The 24,227-nt window shown below is 41.6% G+C and overlaps 1 protein-coding gene across 1 annotated transcript; it reads right to left on the reverse strand.

The window, feature by feature from the left end:
• Positions 1 to 1,094: 1,094 nt before the first annotated feature.
• On the reverse strand, positions 1,095 to 19,165 carry NADSYN1 (NAD synthetase 1; the record flags this gene model as incomplete). Its single annotated transcript, XM_084263889.1, has 21 exons — positions 1,095 to 1,603; positions 4,450 to 4,626; positions 5,343 to 5,471; positions 5,883 to 5,952; positions 6,431 to 6,562; positions 7,356 to 7,462; positions 8,554 to 8,689; positions 9,045 to 9,213; positions 9,870 to 9,972; positions 10,634 to 10,682; positions 10,909 to 11,033; positions 11,202 to 11,276; positions 11,760 to 11,891; positions 13,515 to 13,632; positions 14,965 to 15,053; positions 15,835 to 15,886; positions 16,813 to 16,902; positions 17,281 to 17,334; positions 18,177 to 18,293; positions 18,759 to 18,819; positions 19,081 to 19,165. 21 exons carry the CDS (start codon positions 19,163 to 19,165, stop codon positions 1,550 to 1,552), a joined length of 2,124 nt encoding a protein of 707 aa, XP_084120015.1. The 3' UTR covers positions 1,095 to 1,549.
• Between the last annotated feature and the right edge of the window lie 5,062 nt (positions 19,166 to 24,227).

The raw sequence follows: 24,227 nt of genomic DNA on the forward strand, positions 1-24,227 counted from the left end.
GAATACCATTTAATAAACGCACCAAGAACAGCAGCATCTTCAACTCGAGGTGCACCAACTGTCCTTCTGGATTGTGGAAAACAAACAGAGAACACACCCTTTAGAAGGCACTTTTTATTAGTGCTTTAACAGAAGTCTTGCTTGGGCTAAGCTCCCCTGCTGCTGCAGTTACAGCACTATTTGCGCAGAATGCATTTCTAATATCCCCTATTAAAAGTGCATCTTTCAAATCAAATAATAATAAAAAAACAAAAAAAAAAAAACCAAACAAAAAAGCAAACCAGAAAACACAAACACCAAAAAAACCCCACCCAGCAAAAATATCCCAAACAACAGAAGTGGCCAAACATTAAATGAATAAGCAGAAAGGAGACTCAAGTGAAGCAACAAACTTGCCCTTGCATCTTTATTGTTCTGCAGCATCAGACACATTCAAAAGATCAGTGGAGTCACAAAGTTAAAGTAACTTTTTGCAGACAGGAGGTGGAAGGTGGATACCACACTAATGGAGCTCAAAGGAAGCTGGCTTTATATTTCATTCTGCAATATTCACTCCATTCCCAGTCGTTTTATACCCAGCCACCTTGATTCCAACAGTAAAGGTATTATGTGGGCAAGGCCAACCACTCACTGATTGCATGGTCAGTAATAACTGATCACGGCTCCTGGACAGGCAGCACCAGTCCAAAAATGAATAACAACAGTGGCATGGATACCAAACTTGTGCCTTCTCTATTCAGGACACCATGTACCAGAAGACATTTCTTATTACAGGCATGGCAAGTTACCCTTAGGCAGCAATAACTATTAAACAATCCCTGAACAGCCTGATGAAGTAGGAATTAGTCCTCTCTGGGAAAATTAAGTCACAGATTTTGAAGTTAATTGTCACAAGTTCCACAGCAAGATGCAAAACAAGAAGCTGAACTCTAATTCAGATCCTGCTAACAAGATTACCCATCTGCTTCAAATTAGATGTACTTCCAATAGCTTGCTGAATTAGACCTTATGTGGCTATTGAAAACACTGGGCCAGCTTACATTGCTAATGCTAGATAAATTTTAAAAAAAAAGTAAGAACTGAGTCAATTACATTATAAAATTACAAGTTTATTGCAAAGTAAAATGAGGATTTTTCCCCTCAACAGCACATGCCAGAACTGTTAAAATTTTATACTTTCAGCTGAATGTTACTCAAAAACCTTATCCAGATTATTAGAACCAAACTTTTTATTGTATATGTGTTCACTTTCACAAATGACTATCCTGCATGATGGAATTGTCCATATATTTTCAATTAAAGGCAATTAACTCATGTAGTTGAAGAAAATCCTTAATAAATTATTCCTTAGCCAACCTATGGTTTAAATATATGTAGAAATTATATTTGAAACAAAACAGGGAGTCAATTTAAAAAAAAAAAAAGCGGAGAGGAGGGCTTGATTATAAATACAATTTACAATGGTCCTCTCTGTTCATCATCACAGTATATTCCAGTTTTGAATATCCTGATTAGCAAATTAATTACCACAGTTAAGCAAGACAGCAAATCAGTCCACATCTTCAGCTAGAGAAATTCCTTCTTTTTTTTCTAGCTTGGATACCTGCAAGTTAAAAGGAAACTGATTCAATAGCAAAACAAGTTTGCAATTAATGTGTCCTGTCTTTTCAGGCTTCCATCACAAAACAGTGTAGAGCCCAGATTTATCAGGAACTGACAGCGGGATATGCTGTAAGGGACAACTGAGCTGAACAGGCTGTTAGTTGAAGTCAAAAGAGAAGGTCAAACTTTCTTCCCACCCACCCCCTAAACCTCCCCTCGGCTGTGTGCTCCCATCAGTTCATAGTTTTTTGTCAGTTTGGTGACTTCATTTGGCTGAGTGTGGAGCAAGCCAAGCACCAAAGCTGTCTCAGAAGCCAGGAGAGACAGGGATGGAGGCAAGACTGCCCCTTTCCCTGACAGCTGTCAGATCAGATCAGGCCATAACCTGGAACCCTGCCCGTAACAGAGTGCCTAGAATAACTAAAACAAACACTGGAAACACTTTTCATGCACACACCACACAGAATTTTAGAAAACTGCTCTTTACTGTGCTTAGAACTTAGGAAAAGCAATTACATTCTATTAAGCTAAGGTGCTGTGAAGAGTAACACTATAGTTCCAGAAAGGATTCCACAAACTCATGGAGGACAGACCAAGAGCATGAACTAAGCACAACATCCTGCACGTTACCTCTAACTCCGGAAAATTCAGTTTTATATTCCCCAAAATGTATGGGGATATATAGGGAGAGTCATGCTGTAAACTCCCTGTTTTTATGTTCCTTCAACATCTGCTACTGGTCATGAAGGAGAGACACAAAGATACTCAGGTTGATAAAATCTTTTGCTTTGACCAAATAATATTGTGATATGACCAACAAGCACCAGAAAGAGCCTAAGACAAACTGCAGATACCTAATTCTTGGGGGTCGGTGTGCCAGCTTTCTTCTGAGCGATGTCACAGTTCCTTCAAATTATGCCAGCCATTAAAATCCCACTGAACGTTTTGGCACCTTTAAACTGTCAAAGTGCATGCTCTGACCACACATCCATTACTTCAGACATCACTCAAAGGCAGAAGCTACAGACTGGCATTTCTAGGGTTGCTCTAAACCACTAGAAATTTCATCACCCAGGTGGAACCCTTCAGCTAAATAGAGCTGAATGGTATTAAGACTCCAAGGGCAAATCTGGCAATTCCCAGGAAATGCTGTGATCTCAGCCTCCTCTTAACCCTGCTCCTTCTGCAGCAAACATGGTGGGAATTTTGCACTTAAAAGACTGGGTGGCTAAATTGCCTGGACAACATTACAAATATGCAAAGTAGAAAAGTACTTTCCATAAATCCAACAGATTTCTCTACCATTAGCACTCCAAACTGTTTCCCTTCACAAATAAGCTCAAGCTGTAACATGACTCTTCTACAGAAAAACACTTTTCACCAGTTAATGCCAGGCTTTCTGGCAAAACTCTTGCAATACACAGTTTATGCCATGTTTTCACAGTCCTGTTACTATGCCAGAAAAACCTTAAGTGCAAATAAAGTCCAAGGAGCATAATTATCAGGGAGACATCGCCCTAGAGAGTGATTCTCTTCAGAACTCCTATAGTGGTGTCTATGCACAGGAAGTGGAAGCTCTCACAGTATTCTCTTTCTACCATAGGGCAGATTTGACTCAGGTTATTGCAAGTCATTATTCTCCAGCCTTGCAAAAAGCTATCTGTTAGGGGGGTTATCGGTTCAGGTTACTACTGAACTTCATCAGCTCAGGTTACTGTCGCCTACATGGCAGATTCTTCCCCAAACCTGACTCCCAGTTTTCAGGAATAAGCTGCAATGGCTAATACCCGTGCATAGCACAGGTGCTATTACATACAAATCTAGTTAAAGAGTGAAACAATATCCCGGGTCATTAAAAGATCTTAATCACATTTACTATAAGCATAAAATAATTACATTTTGGTCCAGACCCTACAAAAATATTTTACCCAACTCCCAGTGAGGCCAAAAGAACTTTTGTCCCGGAGTTCAGTGGGAAAAATTCCAAAGCCATGGAAGAAACCCTATTATGCAGACCTTAAAAAAGCACTGCATGTGGCAGCTTTTATCCTAGGTTCCAAGGTAATAAAACACTATTACAGCATGTCTGGCATTTCACAGACGAGGGAATTAATGTTTTATTACATATATAAACATGCTGTTAAAGGCAACTGAGGCGTAAAATCTCTGGCAAAAAAAAAAAAAAAATCAAGGTACTGAAATTCTTCAGCCCAGCACTTTTGCCATTAAAAAATGCATTAAAATTACGTTGAAGGAGTGACTAAATATTATAAAAAGCCAAGCACAGCTCCAATAGTTGCTTGAGCTCCTCCATACCTCACAGCTCTCAAACTAAACATTACTGCTGATTTGAGCAACCACATATTTGTGAGTCAAACGAGGTTCAAGAAAGGTATTGTTGTAGAAGCAGGTGGGAGAAGCATGCACAATGAATTGCTGCTTCTTACTGGCTTTTCCCACACAGATGTAGGTCAAAACTCTTCAGACAGGTCCTGAACTGAAACCAAAACACATAAGCTTGTTCTCCCTACTAGCCTTCACAAGCCCACAAGCCTTCATGTCCTATTAGATTTTGGCCTCAGTACACAAAGTTGTCTCTTATTTTTCCCTCTCCTTGCTTTCCTAGCAGTAAGACAAGTTGAACTTAACAATGAAAAAAGCCCAAACCCAACAGCCCACACTGAAAGCAGAGAATTCTTGGCCTCACAGTTACACAAAAAGAACAATCACAGTTGTTTCTCTTATCCTAAACGCTGGCTGCCTTCTGCTGGATATACACTGGAACTGGGCTTGTCCCACTGCAAGGGCTTTAAATGTAAAACCATACAAGAAGCAGAGGGTATTTACCTGTTTATCTATACACCTAAATTGCCAGGACCATGTGGTGTTATAAAGGAAAGGCCTCAGGTCAAATCGGTTGTCATCTGGACTGTAGTTTTCTGCATGGTAGGAAGGAGTGAGGGTCGTCATTTTATGTCTGTTGATGGAATACATCCTGAAGAAATGCTTAACCTTTGATGCCACCTGGTGTACAAAGATTATAGTTTTTAATCAGATGGAGATTCATAGAATTTAAAAAACAAGCTGAGAGTGTGTTCTAGCTTTACACGTTCATTTTCCTCCATTAATGTTTACATAAACACTACTAGTATGAATCACTACGGATGACCCTACCTGTAAGAGGCATTTAAGACTGTTTCCAGACACCACCTCAGTCTCTGCACCTACCATTTACCAACAAGGAAGTGCCTTGTAAGAAACCTAACAGTAAGAAGTAGCTGCGCCAATTCAGGTAATAATCTGCACAAGACAGGAAACTGCAGAACAGCAGATACGTCTTCAGTGTAGACAATCTTTCAAAGCAAGACATGTTTTCTGTCTCAGAATACATAGCCAAAGGCTTCATGAGTAGTTAGCCATGTATGTTTCAGAGAATGATTTCCTACCTAAGTTATACTTCTGAAGTAATTGTTTTCAAATTACCCAATTACTGTTCTAACAATTCACAACGCAAACAAGCAGCTCCATTACTTTAAGATGCATACCAGTTTTGCCAGCAAATTTTGCTACAGTTGTAAAATAATCTCTAAATGCAGATAAATTAAACTATCCCATTCAGTTTAAAGGAACTCCACTTGACCTTTCTCCAAACAAGCAACAACTTGATGTTCTAAAGGGTCCCTCCCAACCAAGACAATTCTATGATTCTATAATTTTATTACTTCTTTTTGGTACATTACCTCTCTTGGAGTACAAATTTCCTTCCACATATTAAGCAGCTTACAAAACATACTGTATGGTCCAGCCTTTGCAATTTTTCTTAATTTGCCATAGATTGAGAGCTCTGCATATGTCATGCCCATGTCTGCCTGAAATCATACACACAGAAAGTCACTGAAAATCTTAGCTACGCAAATTATAATTAATAGTTTTATGAAGCAATTAAAATAACCCAGTTTAATCAAAGAAACACCAAACTTAAATTGCCAGTGATCAAAAGAAAATTTAAATCAAATTGAATTTTAGAACACCCATCCTTTTAAGTGCCCCAAATATAAAATCATTCCAAAAAAGTTCATCTGTCTGTTGGTAATTGTTGCTATCCTAGATAAGGTTAGTGTGGGATACTAATGCCTCCTTCAGTGGCTTTAAGATTGTTTACAACATGCTTGCCAGTAAGCACGGATACATACAAGAGCAAGCAGTAGTTACTGGAGAAAAACACCCAAATTCTGTTGGGATCCAGCTTCCCAGAGCATTTTAAAATCACTGCCCATTACCTCATCCGTTTGAGCCACTTGTCCATCCACCAGGGGCTCTAACTCTGCTGTAGGTGGAGCTGACATGATACTGTATGGAAAAGGCAGAAAGAAAACATGAATTCTACCCAGGCTTGTGAATACTAATTAACAGTCTGTTTTGTTAAAAATTAAATGCTTTATTCAAAACTTTTTCAGGGCATAAGCTGTTAAAGGCCTAGATAACTCTAAATAGTTGGTACTTGCAAGCCGCTCCAGGTTTAAAAAACAGTGCTTCATACAAAAACCAGAAAGCATCTGGTTCAAACAGTTCCTTCTGTGGAATTAACTCCACAAATGCTTGCATACAGTAACTCCTAAGACTAGAGGCACTGTCAGCACCCAGCATTTTACATTATGTGAGCATACACAATCATCTGAAGACAGAGGGACGTGCAAAATACTTTTCTTTATTAGTATTTGCAATATTACTGCAGTTTACCTCTGTTAGTAGAGAAAAAGCAAACTGTGAAGTCCACAATATGCTACATACACATATAGTCACCAAATATCCCTGCTTCATTACTCACCTTCTGAGGGCTGTGAGCTGGAAATTTTCAATGCAATATTGTATGAAGTTCTTCAGATCTGTCTTGCTGATTCCACCAATGGGGTTGATATCAGCACTTGAGCAATCATACTTCGTCAAGTAACCTCGGAGACTTGGCAAGAGAGGAAATTTTATATGGTAAAGAACAGTGTAATAATAGTATAATATATAGTAGTTTATTCTATATAGAATACATGCCATATAAAGACTGGGAAAAACAGACTGCATATTGTTTTTATACCTAAGGGTCAAACAGGTGTTCAGCTGCTAAAGGGTTATTCTAAAGCCATGAAATTGCCAGGAAGAAGCACTGCAAACCCACCTCTGCTTAGGTAATATATTTGATGCAAAACATCAGATGCATTTGATGCAAAAAATACTGTCCTGACCAATTAAAAAAAAAACCAACGAAGCCAACCCCAAAACACCCACTGACTCAGCACACACTGCTCTCCCAGGTTCTGGGCTTAACATTCTCACAATCTTATGGGGATTGCTTTAATCTTTAAATAGTCAGCTCTAAGAATAGTACTCCAGATTTCAAAAATCTGTTTTTCTACTCAAAGTTCACAACTTAACTTTCCAAACAGTAATTTGTTGTATTTTCAGTTATTGTATTAGGAATTAACATGATAACTGCACAGGCAAGCTCTACTGCAAACAGCTAAGGCAGAAACAGCATTTTATTGGAAAACTATGACAATACTTTGGCTAAACTTCTGAAAAATACATAATTTTCTATTCAGGCCAATTAAACTATTTTAATTAATTTCACAGCTGTCAGTTTATTCTTATCTTATTACCTCTTCTGAGTCATAATCTACACTGTGATTTGGTAAAGTTGGAAGGAAATGCAGTGACCTGTTCTCAGTTCACCTGGTTTTAGATTTCTCATTGTGACCAACCTTTCATCTACATTTGCTGATCCGAGCACCAGAAGTCCCCCTGGCATCCCACGAGTCCAAAGTGTCAGCTGAGCAAACAGGTAGGCAAGGACCATCCTTATTCTAGCCTGCAAAGCAAAATGAAAAATAAAGCAAATTTACAAAGCAGAGTAATTTCTCCTTAATTACTTTCATTAATCAATTCCCTAAATAAACCCATAAAGAACAAAATGATAGAGGGGTAACTGTTACTGCAAAAAGGATGGTCTTGTAAAGAAGATCCTAAACACATGTAGGAAAGTCAGATTCAGTATCTGCTACTGCCACAATTACTTGACTGAGCAAGTTCATTCTACTTTGAATTGCATAATGGAGAGTAATTTCCTTTTTCTGCCTCCTGTGAGCACTAATAAGGATCCACGAGGGATGAAGAATGCAGATACACCATCTGTCTACCACATGCTTCTATGGAGTATTAGACCAAAGGGATTTATTTACATAAAATTTGTAAAAAGTTCTCTTTGCTTTTGCCTCCACTCGAAACTCAACCTTTTTAAGGATGGTAATAACACCAAACAGACCCGAGATTCAACCTCCAGCTCTAGCCACAATTGTGTGGGGCATTAAGTGTATTTGAGCTCTGTTTTATAAGCCAATTTAAGATTAAATACCTTCTTATGTGACTCCCCCCAAATATTCTCTTCTACTTTCTAAAACTGAAGACATTTAGAAATTTAAATGGATAAGCTTGACATTTCACACAGGGCCTTTCAGACATTGCCAGTATCTACCAGAGGAAAGCCTGGAATACTATCAGCAATATTTTTCAGCCTTAATATGCCACAATCCTTCTGGACTCAGACTTGTCTATTAGAATACTTTGCTGCTCATTTTCCTGAACTGTCAACTTTCTCTTGGGATGCTTTTCTAAACTGCATCTAGACCAATGCTACTGATGGGACACAGACATGTACTGTTTCTACCTGACCATCCTAAAAAAGTCACTAGTGCTAACTATCTTGGTCTTCTGAGTTACATGGAATTGTAGATTTCTGATGCACATGGAATTTACTGGAAGCCCATGAGCCTTCAGAGACACACCACAACAAGTTCAGGCTTTCATAGCAACACAAACTGAAGCACCCCCTTGCTACTTGACCATTTTGTACTATCCCCCCCAAAAAAGAGTCTGACTTGATTCAGCCTATATGAAACACACCTGCACATTCTGGAGTGCCAGGTTTTCTCTGCTGCTCCCTCCATAGACAGAAAAACAAGGAGTTCGACCTGTCACCACGCTGAAAATTCCCACAACAGCTTTCACAGCCGCATCTATGTTCAGATTGATGTGGTAGCTGAGAAGAATTCAAGCAGAAGTGATTCAGCTAGCACAATCTCACTATATAAAACAGCATTTAAAATTTTAAAAAAAGGCAAAACCCCACCCATCAAATGACGTTTTAAGGCTGCTACCATCTCAGACAGGGTATGAAGAAACGTAGGGAAGAATAGTGCTTGCCGCAGTGTTTCCAAAATGCCATGTCTTTCACCAAATGCTTCCAAGTTTGCCTCACATTTACATACTTAAGTAACGCCTGTAACGCTTCTACTAAACATACCAACTATTCCTGTCCTATTCTTCCTCATTTTAGAGTTTAAAAGTTCTTGCCAGAAAGCGGTTTTCTTTTCCCAGCACTTCTCAACTTGTACCTGCCTATTTGCTCAGCCAGGAGTTTAGCTCTGTTGCAGGTATCCTGGGAGGAGTTCTCGCTCGCCATGTAGCACGTGGTAAAGACGCGCTTGCAAAGCTCTCGAGGGTCCTCAGGGACATAGGCCTCATCGCGCACAATCCTGCGCGCATCAGCCAGCACCTCTGCGTCTGCGGACACAGCAAAGGAAACAGAACAAGGGTGGGAATCTTTGCACTCCTGCTATCCAGAAAACACAAGTATCTTGTATGTTTCTTGGATTCCAATTAAGCTTAGCACTGCTCCTCCCAAATAAGGTCACTCCATCACCTAAGTCCCCAAAGATACTTTCATACAGCAAATGAAAGAACTGTTGATTGGCTACTAATTCTGAACACATAAATATTAAATCCTTTTGGTTTATGCCTTAAAGAAGCTTCATAAAAAAATATGAGCCGGTATGTATAAAGACCTAGCTAAATGCATTTGGACTACTTAAAGCCAGTGTGAGAGTTTGAACTATCTTTACCCATATTTTATAGTGCCAAATTTAATAGAAGAAAATTCTCATGGTAAACCAAAATCCCCAAATTATATCCATCAACATTTTGAACAATACTCTAGACAGAAACTAGTCTGAGTTCTACATCCAATTCTTAAACCCCAAATGAAAACTATTAAGCCAGTTCTAAGAATCTGAAATTTGGATGCACATTTTTGCTGGAATTTCTGAAGTTATACAGAGGATTCCATTAGAACGACTTCTTGCATCTGTTTCACCCAGCTAACAGTAACTTGTCCATAACCATTAGAAAGTGTCACTAGCTAGACATGCACATCTACTTACTTCCATTCTTGACAGCCAGGCAAACCTGGTGACACATAGAGTATACTATGCAAGCTGTAGCAGAGCTATCAATTCCACCACTAAGAGGTAGGAGAAATCCTGCCTTGAAAACAGAGTAAGGAAGATGTTCCAAATAGCAAGATTAGAAAAAAATGTATTGTACCATTCAGAAACATACATTTGCAGAAGAATTAAATGTATTTTCAGCTCTGCTTATATTCTACGGAGAAAAACCAACCAACCAACCAGACCTAAAACCCCTATTAAACTCATTGACTGGACAAACAAACAAGTAATCTGTGTCAACCTTTTGCTAGAAAAATTTCCAGCAAGTTTTTATACTCTAGAAAGACAGAAAACTTAATGAAAAGGATTAAATTTTTCATATTTATTTCACTATTAAATTGAATTACTAGTTCATGTCACTATGCTTAATTTAGACATCTCCTTTATGCCATTAAAATATTTTCCTTACCGAAAAAGCAGTGTTTCAAAGGAAAAGCAATCCCCTTTATCAGGGAAGGTTAAGTGTTGCTTTGAAAGCAAGCATGATTCCTAAGGCAAAGGGCTGAAGAGCATACTGAAGTCACACCTTGCACACTTGTTTTAAATCTGTATGAGCTGCCAGTGAAAAACTCAAACCTCGCACCTTGGGCTAACATCACTTTGCATTAAGAGCAGCAGAGGATAGCAATGTGTTCTGTCCCTGTGGCATAAAACAAGGTGTGTATGCCAAAGCAAAAAATAAAACCAGTTGTTCTTACCTGTTTGCTGCGCCTTAAATAGTCCCAAAGCCAACATGCAGGACCAAGGCTGAAATTACAGAACATGCTTATTCCAAGAGGATAATGCAGTAAGAACTAAGCAAGTCAACATAATTACTGTGATCTTCCAATGAGATACTTTCTTAACTTAAACATAAATATGATCTTATGTTTTATCTCTTGGTTTGGTTTGTTTGAGGGGATTTTTTGTTGGTTCTGTGGGGTTTTTTTTAAATCAAAACAATCCTCAAGCAACAGAAGTAGCATGTACTTACCTGATCTCCTCCTCAGGACTGTGATGTCTCCACTGGATTGGTATACAAGTAGGTACAGCTACATCATCAGAACATGACAGAGCAAAATTCACCTTCACCCTGGGATAAGGATTCACTTTACTTGCCTAAGCAATAGTATAAAAGAATTGGAAAGACATCAATTTTAATCTGATGTAAAACATCAGATCTATCTATAGAATACTATGAAAATCAAGACATGCAAATATTTTAAAAATTCAGTAACTATTAAAACTTGGCAGTTAATCAAAACAATCTCTGAAACAAATCCTTACCGCTAAGTTACGAGATGAAATTTCTGCTCTGTAACTTCGAACATCCTCCAAGTCCAGAGTGGCAACCAGCACCTCCTACGGAAAGGCTTTCAACATTAGACTGATCCCACACAAACAATGTTTGACAGACCTGGACTACAAAACAATGTTGGGGAAGAAGAAAGCAGGCAACTTTTTTTCCAAGACAGATTTTCATGGTCACTTCACAAGTCATTTCTGACTCAGTAGAATAACGTACATCACACAGTGAGCACAACTGATTCAGTCCACTGAGTGCACCAGGACACTCCTGAACTCCAACAAATCTACAGCACTTGTCAGATGGCTGAACAATAGGTTCACCATCAGTTGCAGCAAAGAACTAGAGGAAAAGGCAAGAAGGAAGGATACTGGGGGAAAAGATGAGTTGGGCACATAATGCAAGGAAACCTACTGCTTTGATGACAGAACTGCTGAGAAAGGGATAGAGACATGGACCTAATATCTGGAATGTGTTGAGCATAAATGTAGCCACCCTAATTTCAGCTGTAAGTAGCAGCTATAGGTTGAATATATTACCACATCATCGAGTGAAAACTGGGATCCCTGTGCAATTGTTTCTCCATTCATGGAAATCATGGCACAGCCATCATAATACAGACGATCACCATCACAGCCTTTCTGGTTAGCTAAAATATATATTCCACCGTTCTGGGAGGAGAACAAACATGCAGACAAGAAATGCTTTCAGAATACAGCACCTGACAGAATGTTAAAAGACAAAATGTTATTTCCTTCTTAATGTCATAATCTTCCCCTGTAAAGGCATCATTTTACACTGAGAATGATTTATGACTTAGAGTCTCTCGTCATCTGAAAAATTACTATGAATGTAATATACATGACAGAAACAAGTAATTACCTAAGTAAACGTAGTGAGTTCTATGCCTTTCACACTGTTGGCAGACAGAAGTCTTCTGATATTAGCAAGAGTCATCACTCCCTTAGCCCAAGCAGAGAGGGCTGCACTTCTAAATTGAAATTCTAAATTCAAATTGAGACTGAGAAAAGTAGAAAGACGATGACAAGCTGTTTGGCTATCTGAGGACAGAGCAGATACTGCTCTATATAACCAATGCATTTTTAGTTACAGTGACAAAGCAATTTGTACAAAATAAACATTTTTCAGTGTGGGTGTATTTCATTGCTTTTTGTCTCTGTCAAAGCCAGGATTAGAGTCTAATAGCTAAATGTCTTCTCTTCTTTAACATAAACAGAACTTTCAAAGTAGAAAAACAGATTTAAAGTAAGATGACAACAAGGGAAAAAGAAAATTAAGTCTATGTTTAAACACTGATTGCTACTTCCCCTTCCTGATAGTTACCAATATTTCTTCTACACAGCATCACTACGTGAAGAAAATTCAGGAGACTGTCATTTTAGGGAAACAAAAGAGACTTCATATGTGCCACGAAAATAATCCCCTCTATGAACCAAATTACAAACTGGCCACGAGCTGCCAACTCAGTACATAATGCATATGGAGTGAGACTGTTTAGGCACAGATAACGTGCATTCAACACAATTTCAAGCTGGTTATTCTCTGTCTGCAGTGAATTCAGTATTTCACACCTCCCATTACTGAAAGTCAGTTACTCTGATGAACTATTTTTAGTCCATTATATGAGTGCAACTTTTTTTCTTCAACGCTTAATGGAAATAACATCAATGACATCAAATACTTTTTTTGAGCATAAGCCTCCAGAGCCGGGAGTTATCAAAATGTTTTAAGGTATTGTGACTCATCTTTATAGATATACATGAGAGAAAGATTATATAGATGGCATGCCGGTGCAGAACTACATGTTCCCATGCCAAGTTTCTTCTGGGAGTTTCCCACACACACACATAGGTAGGTTTGTATCTCCCCTATTCCCATGCAAATACCAAGTGGCCTCTCTTTGAGTCCACTGTCCACAGACCAGACAGAGCTGACCTGAAATCAATCAGCCTCTGGCATTTGGCGTCATAGAGCAGGAGACAAGTTACACTGCTTCACATTCAAACACAATATATAGCAGGGCAGGACCAAATGTACAGTTCCCCCCACAACCAGAGAGCTCTTCTCCTATAGCTGATTCAGTCAGGGAAGGTAATTGCAGGTTAAAAAGACAAGAAACTAACAACAAGGTCTGTCCAGGCCACTACACTCATACAGCAAGAAAAAGCTATAGTTTCATCTCCTGTGACAGGCTATTCTGAAATAAAATGAGGTACATAACCAAAAGAAAAAAAAGAGAAAAATAAGAAATTTTACATTTTTTAAGCACATACCTTTGCCGTGGCAGAGTTCACCAGATCCACACGGGTGTGAGCCTTTCGCAGCACATGGTGACTCCCTGAAGAGTTAGTGAAAATTTCCACACCATCAAGTCCCATTTCAATATGAGGGCTGTCAAACCAAAAGGCAGAAAATAATTCAGCCAGCCATACTTTGCTGTGAATACTGCAAGTATCATTTAAAACCAAATAAAAACATCTATATCATTGCCAGTGGTCTGCATGCCTTAGTTCAAACAAGGATGGGACTCACAAAAACTCCTATTTTTCTTGCACTGCCTAACTCTTCTGTCAGAAGACCAGTACTGGTTGGACAGGGCAGAAGGGCTTTTGCTTGCTCTGTCCTCAGTGAAACGCCTTCTGCTTTACAGAAGCCTGAGTCTCAAAGAAAGAGTAAAACAATCTTGGTCTGAAAGGACAACTCTTGAGATGCTTGTGCAATCTCAGTTGTCCCATTTTCCTTCTCTTTTTGCGAATCCAAAAGCATAAGCCATCAGAACCACAAGAGGATGACTTCTGTTTTTTTTTCTTTTCCCAATGTCAAGAGCAACAAATAGAAAAAAAAACCACTTTAAAAAGCATCACATCTTTGCCAGTAACACATCCCACTCTCTGCAATTACATGAAAATTAATGTAACTGAGAGATACAGAAAAACATCAGGAACATTTTGACATGTTGTTTGTTTTCTGTTAACTGCAACAGCTTTCATGCAGCTTTTGTTGTTTCCTTATGCATTGTCTGATGCTGGTTAGAAATAAAGAAAGATTAGTCTAACAGCTAAACAGGGAAAAAAAGTGACACATCTCCAAGTGACATTGCCTAGACGCCTCTGCTCTAGCTTGTCAAATCTAAGAACTCAACTTGTCCATTATGTGGAACACTTTAAAGGAGTTGGTCAAAGCCAAAGATAAAAAGAATAAAGTAAATAAAACTACGCTCAAATTTTTGAGACTAGGCTCAGTAAGTGGGAATAATAGGGGATTAAAACTGATAGAAAAAATTGATACTACAAACTGATGTCAAACAACTGTCAGCTTGACCCTAGACCAAGTTACAGAGATGGCTCTAGAAAGGATGTTTCCACTTCAGGTTGAATTGAAAGCTGAACAGTATCTGGAATAGGAGCACTACAGCTATCTGTCATTTCTTTCCTCAAGTCACCTTTTTATTCCTTTTCTTTTCTGTATTTCCTACCTTTTGTTTCAAATTAATTTAGCTTAAGTACCTAAAATGTCTTTTGCCACCCTACTTCTAGCCTAGAGAAATCTTTCCTAGGATGCATTTATTGCTCCTGACAATAAATACTCTAGCTTACTGGCACTTTCTGAAAGATATACTACCTGGAAGAAGGATAAGCAGATTTTTTAAAAACATTTATTTTGAGCAGGTCTGGGGTATGTTTTTATGTTTTAGTTTACTTTTTATCCCCCCTTCTCTGTTACCTGTTTGGTGCCCAGAGTTCTTCGCATATTTCTGCCCCTAGGCAGGTATCTTTGGTTGCTAGCACTGCATCCCCAAAAGGAACAGTTTCCTAAGAAGAAAAAAAAAAGAGAACATCCTTACACACACGCAGTAGAAAAATCTGATTCAAAAAGTTAATTACAAATCTAAAAAAAAAAATAGAGAACTGAATACCCACTTTTACGAAATGAGTGACGCTGTATCAATCACATTACACCTTCCTTCATTTTAAGTGAAGAAATCCACTCACCCACCACCACCACCAAAACAAAAAATCCCAAAACAAAACCCCAAACCAAAAAAAACCCACACCCAAACTGCAAATCTCTGGATTGTACTGAAATTTTGTGTTACAATTTCAGTCATATGCAGATCCAGTGCTTTGCTTCAGGACAGGACAACTGCTTCTAAAACAAAGCAGAGCCTATCTTTCACTAGGAATCATACTCGTGCTTTAGCAGGAAATAGCCTAAGCTTCAGACCCTTCGGAATTATGAAGGTTGGGTTGGGTTGGGTTGGTTTTTCATCAAAAAATACATAATTATTTCTCGTCTCAAGCACAGATAATCTCAGTACCTGAACTGTGAAAAATAAGGCAATCTTAGAGGTCTTGTATATATAAATAATTGGAGAAAATTTAAAATTTGTTTTTCTGCCACATGCTATCCTAAACGAGGTTAAATTACGCTCTCATGTAACTGAGAACTATTGCTGAAACCTATGCATTTAGAATGCCTGACAGCAGAATTTGGAGTACTATGGTTTTGTGCCACAAATTCTATTCATTTAAATTGCTGCTCTAGAAGACGCTAAAGTTAAAAAGAGAAGAAAATGATACTTTGTAAACTTACCTGTCCCGTCACTTCCTGGATTATCCTGGGTAGAAAATATTCTTCCACATGCCTAAAGCAGGTTTATAGGTTGTGAATACATTGTTATGTAAATCACAGTGTAAAAACTGATTCTGAAGTCCACATTCTGTCACCTTCTAACATTAAAGAAACTGCACTCCAGTTACACAGGGTGGTGTACGTCTAACAAAAAAACCAAAACCCAACCACAAAAAACCCAAAGAAAAACCTTCATATTTTATGTGAAACTAATAAGAAATGCTAAGATTATAAGGTAGCAACATCCCACTTTGCTTCAGAAATACATAATAAACAATGCTCCCCCCAGCTATAAACCAGACCTAGCAAAGAACACACCATGCAAGTCAAATACCAAATACAAGTTTCTCTTTTTGCAGTGTTACTACATGAATAACTCAGAACTCATCTGGCATTGATTAGGGTAAGAGGACAGATGCTCAGAGGCTCTCTCAGAAGCACTTTACTGAGACCACTACATCAGAACATTCTCTGACTATGGGATGGGTACACAGCACCAGCGATGAGCACTGAGTGTATTTTGCAGCATCATAAGGTATGTGACATTCAACCTCTGCAGTCATTAAAGCTCTGATGGGGTTCAACCATTTCACACTGTTTTCCAGTTTAATATTGATCAGGATGCAGCAGTTGAGCTGATAAACACAGGCTCAGCCAATCCCGAACTGCATGTAGTTAGAAAGCAGACACAACAAAAATGACGCTACTACCCTAGTTGCAGGATTGTTCAGGCACTTTTCCTTTCAGATCAGTAATTCAGGATTTAATAGTACTTAATAAGCTTTCCAACTGAGCATCAATTACGTAGCTTAGCTGGTTCTGTCTTCTGCTCACCCTGTAGTGGCATTGATTGATTGCTATAGAGATGTCAATCTGTCTGCTGTGGCTGCAAACAGTGAGCTGTGTTTTTAAACAGAGTTTTAATGGTAGCCAGCCTACCTTGCTTTGTTCCATGGGGTAAACCATCTAAGTTCCCTGTAGTTTCCTGCATTTGCCAATGATATTTTTGGTCTGATCAGAAGAATTTTCCTTAAAACATAAAGCAAAACAGAAAGGGCAAGTTAGGACCCGATCAGCCAAAGAGGACTATATGAGAACAATGATTAATAGCAACCCTTTTTTTTTTTCTTTCTATTATGATGGACATGAAACAACTACTACATACAATAAGTTTTAAAGTTTCTTTTAAGGGTTTTTTTTCCTGAAGTCTTTCAGAAAGCAATGGAAATTTCATTTCTACAAATTAAAGAAGGAAAAAGAGAGAGTGAAAAACATTAGTTGTGTCTCTAAAGATTATGTAGATATGAAGACAACTCCATTGCTCTACATAGCACCGAAGCATCTTTCTTGAAGGTGTAACAGTCTCTGAAAGGAGGCACTGAAGTATTGCCTCACAAAACTACTTACTTATTAAAAAAGATCACTCTACAATTGTAGCGAACGTTTCTGTGCAGGACAGGCCTGTGAAAACAAGAACCAGAGCTGTCTAAGCTCATTAGACAAAATTTAAAAAGCTACAGAATCTACATCACTGAACGGAAACTGTTTTTAAGACAACAGTTCTACATTGTCACTAAAGGGAATTGAACAGAATATATCAAGTTTTAGCTTCTAATTTTGTAATTCCAATGGTTCACAAAAAATCAGAGATACTGACCATACTGCCAAGTCTCAGATGTATCAGTTACTGGCGGATCACTGACACGCCTGACAAACACAAGCAGACCAGAGGAATCCCCCTGCCTAGGCTAACTCCTTTAATCAAAACTGACTCCCTGTGACACTACCAGGCTAGTTCAAATATAAAGCTTGCTTTATGCATTTGTATTTATACTAAGAAGCAAGTGCACACGTACATTTTAGTTACAATTTACCACTGCTCATTGTCAGCACGTGATTTACAATGGTTGCAGTGATTCTGATATACATGTATGTTGCTTAAAGATGCCTCCAAGCAAAGCAAGCTACTTTAGCCCTGACTTTCCTGAAAGAGAATCCATTTCCAAACCCCTTTGCCTTACATACAATACAAAGTCCTACCCACAGCGATAGGGTTCAGCCATTAAGGCTCCCAATAAATAACTGTAATTATCCTATTTCCCTCTTGAAGGGCTCAGCCACCACAAATCCTCAAAAGGATTATCTTCCAGAAAGTGTTTTGCATGCTGAAGTCCTAGTCGTGGCAGTTGACAGGGAAAGTAGCTCAGCTTCTAAGAAGCATTTAAGTTTGATGCAGAGCCCTCCCTATCCCAAAACACCATTCCTAAGCCAACCCCTTTAACGTACGTACACAACAAACTTACATTCCCACATCGCAAATAATATCTTGAGTAGCTGGAGACTCCAAAAGCTTTGCCAGAACTTGAAACGAATGCAAGAGCGTGTCAGACTCGTAATAGTGATCCGAGCAGCCATAACCACTGCATATAAAAAAAAAAACAAGAAGTAGACAATTCAGGCAAATCAGCACCAAAGCCAAAGGACCAGAACTACCTCAGACAAGGTACACCTCATCCACACTGGTGTTTTATACGGCACATGAAGAAGCAGCGCTGTCACTGTCCCTACTGCCAGCATGTAAAACTCTGTAGCACGGTTGGGTTTTCCTTTCAAGAGCAGCAGCCTGGGCCGAGGCAGAAGGCAAAGCACTAGAGTTGCTGTGAAGGAAGGTCTGCTGAAATGGGTCAAAAATTATCAGTACCAGCCACATTTCCGAGACAAGAGAACCAGTCTTGTGCTTGCAACTACAAGACTTTTCTTTGCACCCAGAGCCGCATGCCTTAAGCGATGCTTTGGGCACTGGAGTACTGCCACTGATCTTACTGGCTGTTCTTCAGTTATTAACTGGGAACATCCCAAACGCGGAGCCAACAAAGCCCTCTTACCAGATTTCGAGCTCTGGACCAAGCCGGTAACGGGCTCCTTGTCTCTTTGCGATGTCAATACCTGGGAGAGGGTTGGATTAAACACCAGCCGGACGCCCAGCCCCGGCCCGCCCTGCCCGGACCCCGACGCCACCGCCCGCGGCTCCACGGCTCCGGGACCCAGACTGCATAAACCAGGCACAGCCTCCGCTGCCGCCCCGGCGAGAACCGCACGGAGGGACAGACGCTTCCCGATGGCCGGGGACAGTCAGCGAGCTCCGTGGGGGCCGGGGCCGGGCGCCCACGGAGCAGCCGATGCCAGTGCCGCCGCCGCCCCACTCACTTCTGGAAATCCTCTCCAGGTTGCCCTCAAAATCCAGAGCCCACTGGTTGAGGGCGCAGGTGGCTACAGTCACCGCTCGGCCCATGGCGGCCCTACCGCCTCCCCGCCGCTTCCGGGGCGGCGCCGGGGCGCTGCGGGCCGTTCCTCCCGGCGCCCACCAGTGGTTGGCCGCGCAGCTGTGGGGCGGGCTGGCCGCTGCCCGGCGGGGCTGCCGGGAGCTCCTGCGCGCTGAGCCTGGTGGGTAGCGGCAGCGTTGAGAGCTGCTGCCGGGCACCCGTGGTGACTCCTCCGGTGGGGTTTGCTGCTGCACCCCTTACCCTGTTTCTGCAATTTGCAAACCCAGAGCCCAGAATAACGGGAGTGCGGTTTAGCTCTGGTTTTATGCCTTCAGCCTCTAAGAGGTGTTTCTCAAGACAAGTTCAGAGCACGAGGACTGAAGGCGACAGGAGCAGGATCCAGTTTTACACATCATTCACGTTTCAGCATCATCGCGGCAGCTTTCCGGGCGCAAACCCCGAAGTATCAAGGCTCCGGAGTCCAATCTCCCGCCCTACGTCCCTTCACACTCTTGCCTGCCGTGAGCCTCCTTACGTATGAGATTCTCCGTTTATTCAGTACTAAACTGTCTCCTTGGCCGCCAGTTTTCTTGCAAAACCTTTGCTCTTTCAGGGACCGTGCCCCGCCACGGCTGAACCAGGCGCTGCTCGCAGCGTGCCTGCTGTATCGGCTGTTTTCCCGGGAACAGCCACGAATTGCGTCTTCCCGCTGCGGTTAATAGAACATCCGTGCCTGTCAAGCCACCCTGCCTTAACTAGCGGTACCCGCGGTCATTCGGCGGAGACGCGACGAGACGACCCGCTGCGCCCATCGCGCCCCGCTCACTCCGGGGACCCCACGCCTGGCACCGCCACGCCTCCTCAGCCCATGGGTTGAGCGCCCTCCACCAATGCGGTGGCGCGGAGTGGAGCGGTGGGCGGCGGGGATTGGTCGGGGCGGCGAGGCGGGGGCGGGACGGCGATGCGCCACGCCCAGGCGCTGCCGCCGGTGCCGGGTGAGGTTTGTTTCTCCGTGGTGTGCCCCGCGGTTTGACGAGTGGCACTGGCCGGGTGGTGTTGCTGAGCTGGCCTTGGTAGGTTGTCTCCGCGTCGGCCCTGGGTAGCGGGTAGCGCCCGCCGAACCGGTGAGTCTGCCCGTGTGCAGGGGCTTGGAGAGTTGGGTTCGCGGGTGCGTACCGTGTTGGGAGCCGTGGCGGGCCTTAGCGAGGAGCGGGGCGGAGGAGCGAAGCGGGGCTGGACGGGAGTGTTTGTAGGCTCGGAAAGTGCCCCTTGACTGCGTGGGTTGTTCTTAATTTGTGCCCTCCGCTCCCAATGATGCTCCCCAAGGTACCCGTGTCTAACGTGAGGGGCCTGGCAGGCGAGAAGTCTTTCAGAGAATCCTCTCTGCTTGGCTGAGTGCTGAGCCTGGCTTGGGCAGCCCGGTGCTCGGTTCCTTTGCTGTGCAAAGCATGAGGCTCAGTGGGATGTTGCATGTTAACTAGGTATTTTCCTTTAAAGCACATACTCATGACCAGGAGTCTGCCTTATTTTTGTAGGACAAAATCGAGGGGAGGGGGAAGGTTGCCATACTTATATTTGATTGAGATTAGCTTCGGTAAGTCCAGAACATGATGAAAAGCATCAATTACATGCTTGAAAGGACTTTATGTGAACTTTACACTCTGAACTGTATATTAGATATCTGGCTTAGGCACCAAATAGGGAGAGCTTCCGAATGAACTGTGTGGTTGGTGTGATTACTCCTTTAACACAGTGTGAGCAGTGCTTCATCGTGCAGCCCTGAAGTTTGGATTCAGAGGAAGGGTGCATCTCTGGAGTTCTCTGTGCAGGCAATACTTCTGTTGTGAACTTTGCTTCAGGCTGTTCTTAAGAAGCTGACTAAGTGTTTAGGAAAGCAGTAGGTGTGTTTAGTGGGGTAACAGAAAGCTTGCGTATATAGAAATTGAAGTAGTTACTAATAGGAGTACCATTTCAATGGGAGTCTTGATCCAGAAATGTTATGTGATTTGGAAATAACTCTAAACATGAGAGGTTGTTTTTGCCACCATAGCTGTCTGTCAAACTGAGGTATATCTGTTTGGAGGAATGTTCCTAAGCGGGCACTTGTTGCTTAAATTGTTCTGTAGAAAGGCAAAACTTAGTGGTAACTGTTGGCCATTATGTAGAGGGGAAGCATGGATCCCATATACATCCTATTGCGTGTGTTTCTCATCTGGCCAGTTCCCAGTTTTACCAGTTGGATGATTATCCCATTTCTGTGCTGTCTGGTAGGATTAATGGTAAGTTGGGTGTGTGTGTGTTGCACAAAATCCCAGGTACTACCAGCTTCAGGCAGGCTCTTTACAAGTGCTCAGCAGGCTGAGCAGAGTTTTCACATGTAGTATGCAGAGCTCTGAAAAGTAGCTGGGCTATTTGGCTGCTTAAGAGCCTAAGCCAAAACTAAACACTGTGAGAAATTCTCAGCCTAAGATCTCTTTTCTTGGTTGCTTAGAAAAGAGGCCTGCTTTCTCAGTAGGACTGAAAAATTATGTGAAATCCTTGGAAATGCTCAAAATTTAACTGGGCAAGGCTCAGAACAACCTGTTCTAAGTTGTCCTTGCTCTCAACGGGGGCAAGTGGAGTTGGGCTAAATGACATCAAAGGCTTTATCTGACCTAAATATTTACAATTCTGATGATTTCTGAATATGAGCCTTTCTATCTTGGCAACATCCTTACTAGTAATATGACTGTTCCTCGTGAGAATTTGCACAAGTACTGTGAAGTGAAACCAACCTAAATAACTGCAGTAAGCTCCCACACTCTAACCTTCATACAGTACATCTCATGTCTTGCCTCTTTCATCTTGTATGTGATCAGTAATCTCTTTTGGAAGCTAGTTCATTACTGTTAGTACAAGGTTTCTAAAGCAATTATTGATACCTGGAAAGATGTAGACTTCTGGCTCAAATCTGAGCTCTAATTAAGTACAAATCTAAGCCAGAAGTCTGACCATATTTTAAAATGTCTGTGCTGAAAGATAGGGTGGTAGTTAAGTGGTTAAGTGAAGCAGTAAATAATATAAGCTTCCTGCTGTTGTCCATGTATATTCTTGTATTCTTTGCTTAGGATTTCTGGCTAACCAGGTTGGCAAAGGAGAGTGATTAAATTTCTTTTCTGATTACTTGTGAAAATAAGCACTTCTATTGAAATATCCTGCCTGTAGATTTCTAGAGTCATATGCTACATATTTTGAATCTGAGGATGGCACGTTATCCCTACGGCTGGGCTGATCCCGTTTGAGATGTCCTTACTTTGGCATCTAGGCATCTTCCTGAGCATGTTGGGGGAGCAGTGAGAGCCTGTTGATTCCTAAGGGGCAGGACCTGCGAGCTCAGTGGGGATAGCAGGGCTGCAGGCAGGGGCTTGGGGCAGGACCTGCGAGCTCAGTGGGGATAGCAGGGCTGCAGGCAGGGGCTTGGGGCAGGACCAGCGGGCTCAGTGGGGATAGCAGGGCTGCAGGCAGGGGCTTGCCTGTCAGTCCCCTCATACTGCCGTGAGGTGAGCAGGGCAGATGCAGAGATCACAGCCGGGTTCAGCCAAGAGTCCAGATCATCAGGCAGGCTCTTTGTGATGAGGCAGGTGAAGCCAGGAAGTCGGTCTGTCGGTCAGGGTCACGTTCCCTGATTGACAGACAAGCCAATGGTGGTAGGGCCTGAGCAAGGTCAGGCAGGCGCCATCAGCCATGCATGGAGGTCAGGGTCAGGCCTGGGGAGGGGAACAGCCCCAGGGTGACCATGCAGGGCCACAGGGATGAGGACAGGCCATCAGCCTGTGAGTCAGGCCTGGCTCAGGACTCCGGTGGAGCTGGAGAGCAGCTTTTGTAGGTGCCACTGGAGCAGGGATTGGTGCCTCTGGGATGGGCTGAAATGGGTCCCCTGCAGGGACAGTAAGATCTGTTAGTGTCCTCAGGGCCCTGAGAGGCTTTCATTTTGTCACTTCTTTTTCAGTAGAAATAACTGCTAGTTTCTGGTCTGAATTTAAACATGAAAGCCTGAAAAAGTACAAAACTAACAACTGTTAGCAAATTCCCCCAAATGACCAACAAGAAGACTCCCATGAGACAAAGTTCTGGAAAAATAGCTTTTCCTTTTGGATGAGGGTTTACCACATGTTCAGATTATGGGATGATGATCTCTAACAAAATAAGTATTGGGGCAATGCAAAAGAAAGCTATAGTGTGAGAATTAGGTGTTGCCTAGGAAATCATCCTTCATTCCCACTGATTGTTCATATAGATGGGATTATAACCTGCCTTGTTTTCTTTGATGCAGCTAACACGTGGAGCAAGGTGTCTGGGGAAAAGTATGTGATTTGCCAAGATCCAGTACAGTTAATGTTGCAACAGTAGCAATTTCTCTAATTAAGAAAGGCAATTAGTTACATATGCAGAACTTTTAGAGGTATATAAGAACATGGCAAACCATTTTTTTTTCAATTTGCATCTTGCATGTAAGTAATAAGCCATATACAGTATTCCTTAAAAGAAATTTCCAGGTAGCAAGAACCTTAATGGGTTGATTACTTTGACATCAATGTTTTGATTATGTTTTGCTGAATATAAGATCATGAGGATCTGGGAAATACTTATGCTTCCTACTCTTGTCCCCTAAACTTCTTGTAATCAGGAGGCTATGTAGTATTTAGTGCTTTTTAATAACTTTTATTTATGTTTCTAAAAGGTGGGGGTTGGTCTCTTCTCCCTGTTAGCTAGTGACAGGACAAGGAGGGGAAATGTTCTGAAGTTGCATCAGGGGAAGTTTAGGTTGGACATTAGGGAAAATTTCTGTACTGAAAGGGTTGTCAGATATTGGAAAAGGCTGCCCAGGGAGGTGGTTGAGTCACTATCCCTGGAAGTGTTTAAGAGTAGATGATGTACTTGGTGACATGGTCTAGTGTTGGACCTAGTAGGTCTGGATAGATGGTTTGACTTGATGATCTTGAAGGTCTTTTCCAGCTGAAACCATTCTATGATTCTCTTCTGTAGAGCTGTAAGAATTACTGAGAACCCAATGGAGTAATACCATGAGTATTTTCTTTCATACAGGACATC

This window comes from Gallinula chloropus (genome assembly GCF_964237585.1).
Source record: "Gallinula chloropus genome assembly, chromosome: 4".
NCBI classification, from domain to species: Eukaryota; Metazoa; Chordata; class Aves; order Gruiformes; family Rallidae; genus Gallinula; species Gallinula chloropus.